A 14,117-nucleotide genomic window follows, 5' to 3' on the forward strand; every position below is an offset into this window, starting at 1 on the left:
TTATTAACTTCAAATAAATAACTTAAATAACTCTAAGTGAAACTCTCTCTGGGTAATCTTTGTGGCATGTCATAGCTAAAGATTTATTACCAGGAAGTTTTTCTAATCCTTGCTTGGGAAAACCTTTTCTGGCGATAAATATTTAGTGATGCCCCCTAAACCCGACGTGTACTTCAAAGCCAGACATGAGAGAATGAAATGTTCGAAACTAGATCTTCAGACATACAGGTAGGTAGTCATGCTTCACAGAGCGATGGATTAAACGGTTACCGCCATTCGAAAAAATTCCAATCAGTCACTGTTCATTTATACACCATGGCTAGAATTTATTTGATAATTTTTAAACACTAAATATTATTTACATGAAGGCATTTCACTAAAAGAATCGTTTTACGATAATTTATGGGAATATTACCCCCAAAGAAGGATGTATCCTGGACTCCCATATGCATGTATGGTATAAAAAGTATCGGGAAAAGTTTCGGCCGAATAGATTTATTTCAGATAATGCTAAAACGCCTCAAAATTCTTCAAAATACATCCCTTGAGGTTTGGCACAAATTTGCCAGCGGCTTTTCCACGACCCGGAGGCTCCCTGGTAGGCGGATACCGGAAGATCCTGAAGGGTACGCGTGCAAGCTTCTTTGAGGTCACTTAGGATCATATGGTGGTGTCCTTTGAGGGAGGATTTCACTTCTGGGAATAGGAAATAGTTTGCTGGTGCCAAGTCGTGACTGTAAGGGGGTTGGGGAGTCGTCGCGATGTCGTTGCAGGCAAGCACTCGACTCTGCTCTTGGTCGTCCGTCAAGACCTTCGGGACGAGTTCAGCGCAGATCTTTCGCAACGCCAAATTTTCAGTGATAATGGGGTGCTCTTTCATCTTATCAATGCCAATACGATCTGCGATCATGCGCACACTTAACCGACGGTCTGAATTCAGCACTTCACGCACACGCCAGCAAAACATTTTTACCAATACTTTTTATACAAACATTATATCCCGAAAGAACTCCATAAAAGATCAAGTTTTTTCCAGTTATCGGGAAAATGTCCTACCAGAACCATAATTCTTCCTTTTCCTTTTGGAGGAAATTATTTTGATAGCTCTGAAAATAACAGAATGAGAACTCATGCCTACATATAATCAAAACGTATTAATTAAAGAAATAAAAGACGGCAGTGATGAGTTTTACAAGTTTTGTTTACCTGTTAAATCCCTAGTTTGGAAAATTCTGCGCAAACGAACACTAGAGGAGGGGGAAGGAGATAAGGGGAAGATGAGCGGAAGGCTGGGAGGCTAGGCGGGTGGGAAAGGGGGCTTAAGCCACAGGGAATACCGTAGATCTCTTGTTCTTGCAATGGGCCAAGGCGTCTCCGAATCAAAATAACTAACTTATGCATTGGCTAAATATTAATATTTCGATTAAATAGAACTAATTCTTGGTGGTCAATTCTCCGTGTACGGAATGGGTCACATAGGGGAACACAGTTAAATTTTACTCGCGCCACTTACGGGAGTCAAGGCACAGGTAATATTGGTCCGAATATGCTTGGGAGTTCGAGTCGGAAGAGAATTACGGATTCTGCCGGTCCTGCGGGCAATGGCACAGTCGGGCGAAAGAACTGAATTCCCAGATTTGAGTGGCGTATGAGGGACCCAATCGTTCCGATTGGAGATGATTATCTTTTAACTCCGACGACACTTTTAACTCCGACGTCTCTTACGCCGACGACACTTGGACGCCGCTAGCGGCTGAAGAAGATAACTTCTAATTCAAGTTAACAAACCAGTTGGAAGGCAAATGGAGTCAACACATTCAAAACTACTGTCGACATTGTTGCTATGGTGGCAACCTAGAAACCACCTCAATCAATCCTCGATAATGAAATAAATTAACATTGATGAAACAATAAAATTTATTCAATTCTAGAAGAAAATAAGAAGTCAAACGAGCACTCTACTGGACCGATCCGTTCGAAGTAATCAGATTCATTCGGATATAGACTAGAACGGAGGCTACACCTGGCTGTGAGCAATGGTGACCTCATAAGGGAGTGAGTGTGACACTTGTAATAGTCGGCCTTTCAAGGAGACGACTCAACTCATGCGTGTAATCGTCACTTTGGGGCGTGATCCGATTCTTGTATGAAGCAAAGCGAAGAGCATTGTCACCGTTCCGAGTCTCGCGGGAACGCACGTGAAATACACTTATATAGAACGATATTATGACTCCGACGGCTCTGCGTGAATAACCGGTGAAGGATGCTCACGATGTCTTTTCACCTGTGGGTGATTTGGGTTTTGGTTTTTGTTTTGGCTTGGCGTTTGATCCTGACCCACAGTGTTCACCTACATTATTATTATGTATTATTGAATGATTTGTCGTAAATTACGAGGGTGGTAAAATAAGTCCGTAAAAAGAAGTAGAAAAAAAACATTTTTTGGGGGATTTTTTTTTTATTTTTCAACATAATCTCCTTTGAACTCTACACATTTGTCTAAGCGTTTTTCCAATTTTTTTAAGCCGTCTTAAAAGTAGGATTTTGGAAGCTCCTCATAATAGGCATTTATTTGATCGATTACTTCCTCGTTAGACGTAAACCTTCGTCCACCAAGCCATCTTTTCAAGTCTGGAAATAAGAAATAGTCACTGGGGGTAAAATCTGGTGAATACGGTGGATTTTGTGATAAGTGGAACTTAAATTCCATAATTTTGGCCATCGCAACTGCGCAGGTGTGCACCCGTGCATTGTCTTGATGAAAGAGAATCTTTTTCGTTTTCAGATGAGGACGCTTTACCTTGATTTCTTTGCTCAGCCGTTTCAATAATGACGCATAATACTCTCCTGTTATCGTTGTTCCCTTAATCAAGTAATAAATGCAGATGATTCCGCGAGCATCTCAAAAGACCGTGGCCATAACCTTACCGGCCGACTTGACCGTCTTCGCCTTCTTCGGATGCTGTTCGTCCTGAAAAATTCACTTTTTTGACTGGTGCCTTGTCTCTGGAGTGTAGTGGTGTATCCATGTTTCATCAACAGTTTTATACAACAGTTAGCATCGACGCAGAAACTCATCAGGATTGCGACGGAAAAGCGCCAAAGCAACCTCAGATTCGACCACACGATTACGTTTATTCTCCGCTGTGAGTAACCGCGGCACCCATCTAGCCAAGATTGTTTGCACGCTCAATTTTTCGTGCAAAATTGAAGCTAGTGTACCTTGTGATAGGCCTATGGCTTCTACTATTTCGCGCACTTTGAGTCGTCGATCACTTAAAATCATATCGTGGATTTCGTCAATCATTTCGGGGGTAGACACTTCCACTGGGTGTTCGGATCTGCATTCATCTTTTGTGGATGTGCGACCACGTTTAAACTCATCCACCCAATTGTAAACAGATGAAAACACACACAGGAACAGATGTGCCATGACCTTCGTCCAACTCAGCTTTGATTTCTTTCGGCGTCAACCCTTTCTAATACAAGTGTTTAATCACGGCTCGAAACTCATTTTTATCCATTTTTATAGACAAAGTAAAGATGTTTACTTCAACCGATGACAACAATGAAACTATACGACGGATACCGCTGAAACTTTAACAGCTGATTAGTTAGGAGTGTTATTGAATGGAAAAAAATTATTTTCGATACTACGAGCGCCATCTCTTGGATTTTCTATGGACTTATTGTACCACCCTCGTATCTTTCCTACCTATGTAGTCTTAGATTGTTCGAAAGAAAAATCTTTACTTACATCGATCGGTTCTGCAGTCAATTTTCCATATCTCTCCGTCAACTAATGTGATGCGACAACAGTATTATTCCTTCCGTATCAGCGCTAAACTCGAATGATGTGTACCTTTCAAAGAGTTTAATGATGAGGGAATGGACAGTTGAAGGGAACACTGAAATCAGCTGGTATTGACTGAAATTTATGCTTTGTCAACATCAAATTTATTCAGTTTTTGTTTGCTTGATTGTTTTAAACGATTTATTGTAACCGAATAAAATAAATAGCATGTCATATATGGAAGGCGTCTCAGGAGTGGCCATGACACCTTTTGTCCCGGTTGAATCGCTAACGCTTTTGAAAGAGGTGGATCAAAAATACCATGTGTTTGTCAAAATTGCGCGATGTGGGAGGAGTTGTTTGCGTGAAGAGGGCATTATGAAAGAGAGGATAAGACTTCTTCAACTCCCCGAAACGGATATGTATCCCTGCATCACTCGCACCTGGCAGAAGCAAGTCCTAGTGACGAAGCTGTTGATTCGTATGCCAAACGCTTCGATGAAGGAGCGGAATCCGATGAGCCGTCACTTCGAAGCGAAAGAGAGAATCGGAGCACACCCTTGGAGCGTGGTGGCTAAATAAAAAAGAGATCTGCATCTTGTAGATAGAAAGGTTTACGAGGCGAGAGCGCGCGACCCATGTTCCCGAAGATTCCCTACTGTGTATGATAAGTATTTACTGGCAGTTGTCTACCGCATTGGGGTATATTTTCGATGGATCCCGGTACTAAACATTACTGTACTCCTAAGCCCTGGCTAACATGACACAAAATATCCTTAAATCTCTTTCTACATTTTACGAGTAAAATAACTTATTATTTAGCTTAGCCTTCTGGAGACCCTTAACCCCACCAAAAACGCCTACTCCTCTCCTCCCTATGCCTCGCTTACCCATCTTTCTTCCCCTTTATTGTCTTACTGTCGTCAGCATCCCATTGCTTCTCAGTATCTCCTGCATCCATTTATCCTGCCTTCTTCGAATGTCTCCCAACAGCCATCTCTCTTCCCTTACCGTAACTATAACTTAATCTTTTGGTTTTCTATTCGTCCATATTATTTTCCATTCATCTCCATACCTACGTATCAAAATTCTCCAACATTCGCTTATCCTCTCGACAACCAAGTTTCAGAGCCGTACAGAACTACGCTCAAATTTAAATGTTTCTTTACCGCCCTTGACGACGGCTATTACGTACCTAATTAATTTGGGTATATCATTGATTCTTGAGTGTCAAAAAGATGAAAAGATGGTGAGCTAGTATATGCAGATTGTAATACTCAACTCCGACGGTGAAAATGATAAGTATTAATCACTCTTGAACTTCGTACGAGTTGGTTTCAAATAAAATTAGTCAACAACTGAAACATAGAAATTTTATTCTGATAATTTCAAAAATTGTTTATTATGGATCTCATAGTCACCGATTAATAGCAGTTTAGATCACCACCAATAATAGCATTTTTGCAATTGTAGGTCTACTTCAAAGTACCTGAGCTAGTGATTAGAAATCACCTTTTCATTCACGGACCATAGTTATCCATTCCGAAAAGCTAATTGATACGTTGACTGACTGTAATTGAACTAGGATTCTCAATTTCATATTTAGTACAATATGATGAAACCAGCACCGAAAAATTCGGGAATTCCTTTATTTAGTTCGCATTTCTAGGAAAGTTCGAAATACCTCTAAAGCGATTCGCTCTATCGCAAGTCATCTTCTCCTCGTGTGCCTTCAGGTATCAGATAATTCTTAGCCACTTGCTGAATTATTCCATTAATATTTTCCGAATGAAACCGTATAGATAACGACCTGAGTATGTACGAGGGTCATCCGGAAAGTAGTACCCGTTCGTGAAATAAAAAGACAAAAGTAAATATTAACAAACAAAAAATTTTATTTGAAAGAGGATACTTTAAACTACTTCTCAACATAATCTCCAAGCAAATTAAGGCATTTGTCATAACGTGTGACAAGTTTCTGTATTCCTGCTGCATAGTCCTTCGCCGCCAGCTCATTGAGATACGCGAGGGACCCATCTTGCACAAATTTTTGCATAATGCAGATGGTGTTTAACAATTTCATGAACAATTGTTCGAGAAACATTGGGAAAATGCTCACAGATGTCATCAATTGTGACGCGCCGATCGTTCCTCACGAATTTGTCAACTGAGCTCACCAGTTGGTCTGTAATGACAGACGGTCTCTCCGAACGCTCATCGTCGTGTGTGTTCCCCCTCCCCATGTTGAAGTTGCGACACCACCGCCGAACAGACGACTCGTCCATTACATTGTCTCCATACACCTCCTTTAATTGGCGATGAATATCACATGGGCGAACGTTTCTTGCATTGAGGAATTTAATCACTGCCCTCACTTCACAACTGGCGGCGTTCTCAATTTTTTTAAACATTGTAAACAATCACAGAAACAACACAGGCAATGCTAGCGTCACGCAACTTGGCTCAGAGAAGGCAGACAAGCCACTGAAGCTATCTGACCTCGTCCAGCGGCTACTCGCGTCGTCAGCACTTCATGCGGCACGAACGGGTACTACTTTCCGGATGACCCTCGTATAATGTATGGCTAAATACGATGGTCGCTAAGCAGTGTGCCAATGGCACGCGGGTAGTGCGGGAGTCACCGATAGCGCTGAAAGGGAGTGACTATTGACGCAAAGCATGTATTCTGTTGTACTAAATGCAGCATATTTCATTTCCTTACATATAATTCAAGATGTGACAGCAAGAGGAATGGCAAATGCAGCGGTTCGAACCTGAAACGAAGGCCTTGTTTCACTCACTGAGGTAATTATTTTTCTCGGTTAGCTCCGCTGTTGTCCGCCTTACCTTGCTATTATTGCCCATTGTGGTTTTTTAAGACTTATAGTTCGCATTTGTTAAGCAGAGCGTGACTCCTAACTGACAGCTCTCGGTTTAAGAAGGAAACGAGAGGAAATTCCGCAGCCCGTGGGTTGCGAAATGTTGTTAGGGGAGAAAAAACCACGATTATAACAAAAACAAGAACACGATGCACGCGATGATACTCGTGGTGTGCAAGAAAAGTGCTTGTTTTCGCTTTTGCAATCTTCGTCGTTGGAATGACCACGTAATCGACTCGAACAGGCCGATAATTCATCCTCCTTGCTCCCAAGGGTTTAAGCGAAAGCCGTTGACTGAATATGGAAATCGCGGAGAATGGAGAGTTTTTCATTAATTCCAAGGGTGTGAGGTTGGTTCAGTCCCCACGGTCACAGATTAAAATCGATTCAAATAGGCGCGCAGTTACCCAACTTTAGTTTTCTCAGACAGTCGACCAGCGGCACAGAAACGTTTGTCATTAGGGGGATACTAGTAATAGAGTTTCGACTAAGAGCCAACAGAAAGGAAAACAATATCATAGGTATACCATTGTTACTAATTACTTACTATTTATAGGCACCAACTTCGACCGACATTCCAGCGAAATTTCATATTTTTTGGGGATTTTGGGCGGTTTAATTTTTTCCTGCGTCACTATCATCGAGCTACAACCCATGCATCTTACCAAGTATCTTACTTGTGTTTAATTTTATTATATTTAAGTTTAATTTTTAAAATTTAAGTTTCAGGGGAAAGTGAAGACTACGGTGGGATGGAAAAAAATATTGAAAAAGGCCAATTTTCATCCCTTTGGGCTCATCATCTAACTCATCATTAATGAATGCAAAGCGGAGTTTGGCATTGGCATTTATTTATCAGGGTTTGAGTTTTACTCAATGCCTCATAATTGAGAAACATCGCCTGCCCGGCTGGAACTGGCTCGTAGAACCGGTTTTCTTTATAATATGATTCAGCCATTACAGGTCTGGTCCAGTGACGCACATTGCCCGGAAAATGATGGAAATAATTTTCGAGGGTCGGTTTAGAAAATACCAAGAGACCAATAAAATTATCCCGAAAATAAATCGTTGTATTGATCATTGGGACACCCAACTGAACGGTGAAAACATTTGAGATTCCTCCAAATGGGAACGATTAAAGGTATTTTCACATCACATTTCCACATGGAATAGAATTCTAATGCCTATCCGAAGATAACTGGCGGCTACCTCATTATCAACTAAAATGAGCAAGCTTGTCTAAACGTCTAAGCGAGCTTAAATTAGAATAAATCTGGGTTGAGGGCGTAATTATGGGGGACAGTTATAAACAAGAAAGTATTAATTAAGGTGAATGTGGTAATATTGTTGCTTAATTTGATATTATTTTTCATATAGCAGTAGTTTTATTGTATTTGCCCAGAGGAAGGCGAAGAGAAAGTGGGATGGTTGGGGAATAGGTGATGCGCCGGAAGGAAAATTGAAGAAGGCAGGAAAAAAACGCAGAAGAGATATTGATAGTCAATAGGATGTTGAATACCGTGATATTAATGAAATTCTGGGAGGAGAAGTGGGCGGAGGAAAACAATGGGCAGTTTGTGTGGCTGAAAGATAAAAAATGTGGAAGGTATGTGCGGCTGAAAAATTGTGTACTGAAATTCAAATTGAAGCTCCAAATTTTTCGGGATCTCTTCCGCGTGGATTATCCCACCGTTTCGTTTAAACGCCCGTCGAACTTGCGAGACATAATCAAGTCCGCTTGACCACCTGTGGGCCCACATGTCTCTTCTCCACCCCTCGCCGCATCATGCAACCGCCCACACTGAAAATGCTGCCATCTTCTAAGACCCGCCACCTCCCTCACTATCAATTCTCAAACCATGAGTTAGCCCGTCGCCCACTGCACCTCAAAAAACATTATATACCGCCTCTCCTGTATCTTTTGCCCTACCTTCTATGTGGGTGAATGCACCACTACCCTTTTCCTCCGCATGAATAACCACCGCTACTCCCCTAAATCTCCCATCTTCCTCAATTATCCCATCCCTACTCACACTGCTTACCACGGCCATCTTTGGATAACTGCTTCTCTGTTTCGGTGATTGCTACCCTTCACATATCCGCAAGTAGTATAGAGGAGAGAACTCGCGAGAAGACGCATATCTGGGTGCTCCAGTCCTTTTAATCTCCCGGGTTGAACTCATCACACTGAATCCATTCAATAGCCGCCTACCCATCCCCTTCCACTCCCTTGTCCGTATCCTATTCGTCCCTTATCTCTCCCCCCCTCACCCCCCCACACGTCCTCTCCGTGCTGTCGAAATGTCAAAACTACACATGTGAGTGTCCTCTCTAATGTGTATATGTATATATATAAACATTATATATAAAAATTTAAGTAAATATAATATATATATACACACTATAATATTTCAACAAAATGTTCACTAATATTTTATTACTTCGGCTCTTGAATTAGCATCAGATTTTAAAACATTCTCATTTAATTCGGAAATCAGTGACATATGTCAGGTCAGTTGAGTAAATGTTCATTAGTTTACGAATTAGGCGAGGGAAAATTGTTTTCCTCGTTTCTGCACGATGTTTTAGCACTTTCCATTTTATTCGTCTACAAGTACATCTGTATTTCTGCTAGTGTATATTTTCTGTGCAGTGAATTTGAACATTTTTAGACGTAAAGGGTGCCGCACTTACATCCATTAAGAACCACCAAGACTTCTGGAATTCAACTAAGAGCCATTAGCGGTTGGAAAACGCACCTGTCCCTCTTGATGAAGATCCCTGTTTGAGTGTGAAGATTCGACCGTTTCGATTATCGGCAAAGGTATTCCACGTCAAAATCGGATTCCGTCATTCTTCGCTCAACACTAACCCCGTTTTCCTTTATTCGTGTCCCAATATCTTCTCTCTCATATCCATATAATAACCTTACCCTCTTGGGGATGAATATATCTCCATGCCAGGCGTTTCATATCGCATTATCGTGTGTGAAGGCGGGTGAATGCCATCCATTCCTTACGCCCGCAATTGCCGTTAATTGCCTGAAGTTCTTCGCGCCTTCACCAATCATTCGAATGGCGGGCTCACACCTAACTCATCCGTCCGTAGTAGCGCACGAAGAAAGAATGGGACAGTTAAGGATACGGAGGAAATCATGTTTACGCTGGAATCCTCAAGAAGGGCATTTGATGGTCGACTTTGGGGAAGATAAGACTGAAATTTTATCACGTCGGCGTTCTGTTAAGTTCGCAGTCGAGCAACAAAAGAAAATGATTGATTAATGTAGGCGCTTAAGTTGGTGGATGGGAGAACGGGAGTGATCGCTCTCGCTCTGACCCCGGATCCGTGACATCTGATTAGATTGCGCTGTTTCAAAACCAAATATTAGTTTTTTATATAAGGTGTGAAAAGAAGAAATAGTTACTGTTCCACATCTGAGAATGTTTGTTTTTGGCCGCTTTAGATAAAGGGTATCATTTCATGGCATCAGAGGTTTAGATGCTGTAAATAGGGAAACGTAGCCGTTCGACGGTATTCAATAGTTTTTGTAATCGATTCGATACGGAGTATTGTTTTATGGCAGAGAACGATCGACATACTACTTCAAAACCAAGAAATATTCTGCGAATAAATTGAAAAAAAATAGTTTTCAAAAATTTTCGACATAAAAATATTCCGTTCCGTGGAACAGCATATTTTCTTACCTCCACGCGACGCCTCGTACAATAAAAGGAATAAGTTTGAGAATAGATTCTAACGCTTCGTAACCAAATTATTTCTCTAACCATGAAACAGATGACAACACTTTCGCTGGTACGAAATGTTTTTTCTCCTTAAAATAGTAGGCGGTCCATCAACACCGACACCCCTTTCGATTGATCTCCGACTACGCACTTGAATGCGTTCCAGGAAATTTCACTTCTCTCAAGAGAGGTGTTGGTATTCAATTCCAATTATTTCAATCTTAATCCCCATCGTTTTTCGGGGCAAACAATTGCCGGAGAATTACGTAACTGGATATTATTTTACGACATTTCACATTTTCTCGATTAGTTTGTTTAATTCTATCACTTTTGATGTTTTAAATAGAGGTGAATTAATTTTCATCTATTCCGCCCTTTTTTTCATTCACCGCAATGTCTACTGGTAAGTTCCAAGAGTTAAGAGGGGGAATCATATGTGAATTAAGAGGCGCTAAATAGCGTTGATGATAAAAGTGTAATTTTTACCTGATGCACAAAAGTGGAAAATATATTTTTGTACTGAATCCATTGATATTATCAGCATATTTTTTCACATCTATTTATTCAATAGGTCTTTTAAACTTTGATAAAATAATGTACATGTATGTTGAATGTGCTTCAAAAAATTGTCCAGAGTTTTAAAAATATAATTTATCTGTTTATCACTAATATTAAAATAGTGATATACTGACTGAACCACACGCCCTTTCTTTGTCTTGCAGGGTGTGGATACTCGTAAGGCTTATTACATGCATACACTGTACAGTAAGGACGGTTTCCCGCAGAAAACAGTGGAAGCGCGTACTATTGCAAACGATCGGCGGATCGGAAATACGGGTGTCTTGTTTCACACATCCTTGCTACACGCGCAGTGTCGCTCAGTCTAGTCAATCAGCGGAGATCTCGAAAACATGCACGAAGCAAAAAATTACGGAAAGGTTATGCAAGCACGGGATTCCCGTTTCATACCCCAAGCTACTCAGTAATTTTCCGATTATCAACTCAGTGGCGTGAGAGGTCAGAAGTCTCGAGCTAATTTTGAATCCGGCAGAGAGATTATTACGGAAATGAATATCAATGAACTCTTACATCCAACGGGGACGCGAACTCTTGAGATAAGCCAGTTGACCCTGCGATTAGGGCGAATCCTTGCTGGTATTACACGACCCGTGTTACTAAGGAGCTTCTCTCTCTCGCCACGCGATAACGAAAAAAGGGGGGTGATCGGGGTCTGGGCAGCCGAGCGGCTACCCACACTCCGGGTCAGACCCATTACTTCGTATGAAGGAAATTTTTCGCGGAAAATGCGACGTTATTAAAGACAAACGGGATGTGAGCGTTGGCCACGATTCTGCGTTTCAAGTTGACAGTTCTAGTGAGGGATTGACGATGCACTCCGACGGCCAATGGGAAACTTTTGAGTCATTCTTCGAGGCAGTGGATAAGGCTGGGACAAAAACAGCAATCGAGAGCGGAGATCGGCCTCCTGTTCCCGCCTCAACCTTCCATCCATTCATTCTCCGTCGTCAGCAGCTGTTTACGCGACTGAAAGAGTACACACGTCGGGATGAGAGATCGCCTCCTTAGTGCGTAATAACTTATCCCCAAAACTTCCGCAGCGGCCTGAGGCGTCTTGCGAAATAACATCGACGTACCCTCGTTCACCTACCAATGTACCCTTGTACAGGTTTAGAAGTTTGCCTTGATCCGTCCTACGGTTCTTCAACCAGCAGTAGATCGACATTAGGTCTTGGGAGTTGTTGAAATTTTCATTTGAATTGCTACCCAGATTTATCACTGATACTGAACTCCATCATTGCACAAGTGAGTACTGATTACGCTATTTTGCGGCGATTTGCTAGCAGAGTAAACGTAATATGAACGGACCACGAGGTTGAAATGTAGCAACTGTTTAATTACGCATATATGCAAGGCGCAGAGCATACGGAAAGTATTCAGTTCAACACATTTTGAAAAAATCAGTTCTCATAATTTGCAATTAAAAAGTAAGTAGGCTGTCATAAATCAAACCGATGGGGGTGAAAGAAACCCCTGGTCTAAACACCTACTCCTGGCTTCCGAGCGAATGTTGATCATTTGCTCCAGATAGCTCCCGACTTCTTCAACCAATGGTTGGGTGCTGGCCGAGGAAAGGGATGAGACCCAGTCTAGGGTCTAGTTGAGTCCCGCCGGCTTATTACTGCGGATCAGGGAAATCTGAGGGCCAGCACAGAAACAAGTCGACCGCATTGAAGTTCAGTTCCTGCGTCGTAATTCAAGGTGAAACTCGGCGCAATAACGTAAACTGCGACAGTTCGTTTCATCCACCTTGCTTGTGTCATCGTATGGGCGATCGGGAGGATCCTCAATGGGTAATTATACGCTAGTGCTCCCTGAACTCCCCCCCACCTATTCCCGCGAGCACATTCATGGATTTAACATAGTTGTTTATACCTTTCCACGGTTTATTATTAACGGGATTAAGAAAAGTCAGAAAATAGACAACTGTCTAAATGTCTTGAATGCCGCGTTGCCACGTTATACGTGCAGAGTCGCCTCATCGTCCGCTGTGAGAGGTAGGAGACTAGATAGGTGCCCAAAATATAGCCAATAATTTTTAGACATGTACAGGTACCAAGATTAATTAGGGTGGTAAGCACCGTTGGTGTAAATATTAGCGGCGATGTTAGAGCATCAGCTCTAGATGAAGATATAATATGATTATTTTTGACAATTCAGTTGAGTCCGTACTGTTGAAACTTCTCGCAAAAATTTATCTCATGCTTTAAATAATTCGTGCTAAAAAAATTGTGCGTAAATTCAAATTGAAGCCCTCGCTTGAACTAATTTCAAATCTCACACATTATATTTAATCAAGGTCATGACTTTTCATTAGTATAAAAAGCAAAAATAAATTCACTATCAAAATTTATTTGGAAATTCGTCAGCAAACTTATATGCACTGTACGTGACCTCACATATGTAATGAGGTTCAATTGTTCAGTGCAGCATCCTCGGTGCCCACCCGACTCGGATCGATTTACCTTAGAAAGAAGAGCGGCAAGTAGGCCAAGGGCGTTTCTCCCGGTACGCTTCAATAGGATCTTCTTCGACAAGGACAAATTCGCTGGCGATGAAAATTATTCGGTAAGAACACCCCAAAAGTTTTTAGCTGACAAAAAACCAAAGTAGTCACCACTTTTAAAATCATAATACATGTCATTCACCCTATCAGTTTATTCAGTTTAACTTAGTATTCAGTTCCAAATAATTCAGGTAAATGAGAAGGTGCGCATCTCTACCAGAGGTCCGGTGAAGTTGATGAAAGGATGTGAACGAAAGAGGATCCATGTATTTCAGAACGGGATCTAATTGGCTTTTTTATTGATTTAAAAAAACGGAACATCACAAAAGTAACTTCGGTGCTGATCAAATTCTTAAGATGATTGACGCTATGCGTATTAGAGTTAGAATTTCCATTAGGCGGAGGAGGAGTGGGCAGGAGATCGGAAGAGGGAGGGTCATGCTCTACACTTACACACCCTATGGTAAAAATTTAACTTTTTAAAACTATAATATTACATATTTAGCCCAATAGGACAGACTCCTAAGATATAGCTGCGTTCGGAAATGATGTGTATTGTACACTAGTAAGTTACCATAATGAGTTATTTGTGATTTTTGAGATGGACGGGCTATTCG

General features: G+C 41.4%; 1 protein-coding gene across 2 annotated transcripts in view; it reads left to right on the forward strand.

Annotated features, from left to right (window-relative positions):
• LOC139697410 (cysteine dioxygenase type 1) overlaps window positions 1-14,117 on the forward strand; it is a 50,383-nt gene that overhangs the window by 18,808 nt on the left and 17,458 nt on the right. Inside the window, exon 1 of one of the 2 annotated variants that reach the window (XM_071596096.1) lies at window positions 6,540-6,598. The exons of the other annotated variant lie outside the window; for it this stretch is intronic. Within the exon in view, the coding sequence (XP_071452197.1) occupies window positions 6,552-6,598 (47 nt within the window). The 5' untranslated portion in view covers window positions 6,540-6,551. Of the gene's footprint in view, window positions 1-6,539; window positions 6,599-14,117 lie in introns of those variants that run through there. 2 annotated transcript variants of the gene reach the window in all.

This window comes from Hetaerina americana, unplaced genomic scaffold (assembly GCF_022747635.1).
Source record: "Hetaerina americana unplaced genomic scaffold, ioHetAmer1.1.p SCAF_76, whole genome shotgun sequence".
NCBI lineage: Eukaryota > Metazoa > Arthropoda > Insecta > Odonata > Calopterygidae > Hetaerina > Hetaerina americana.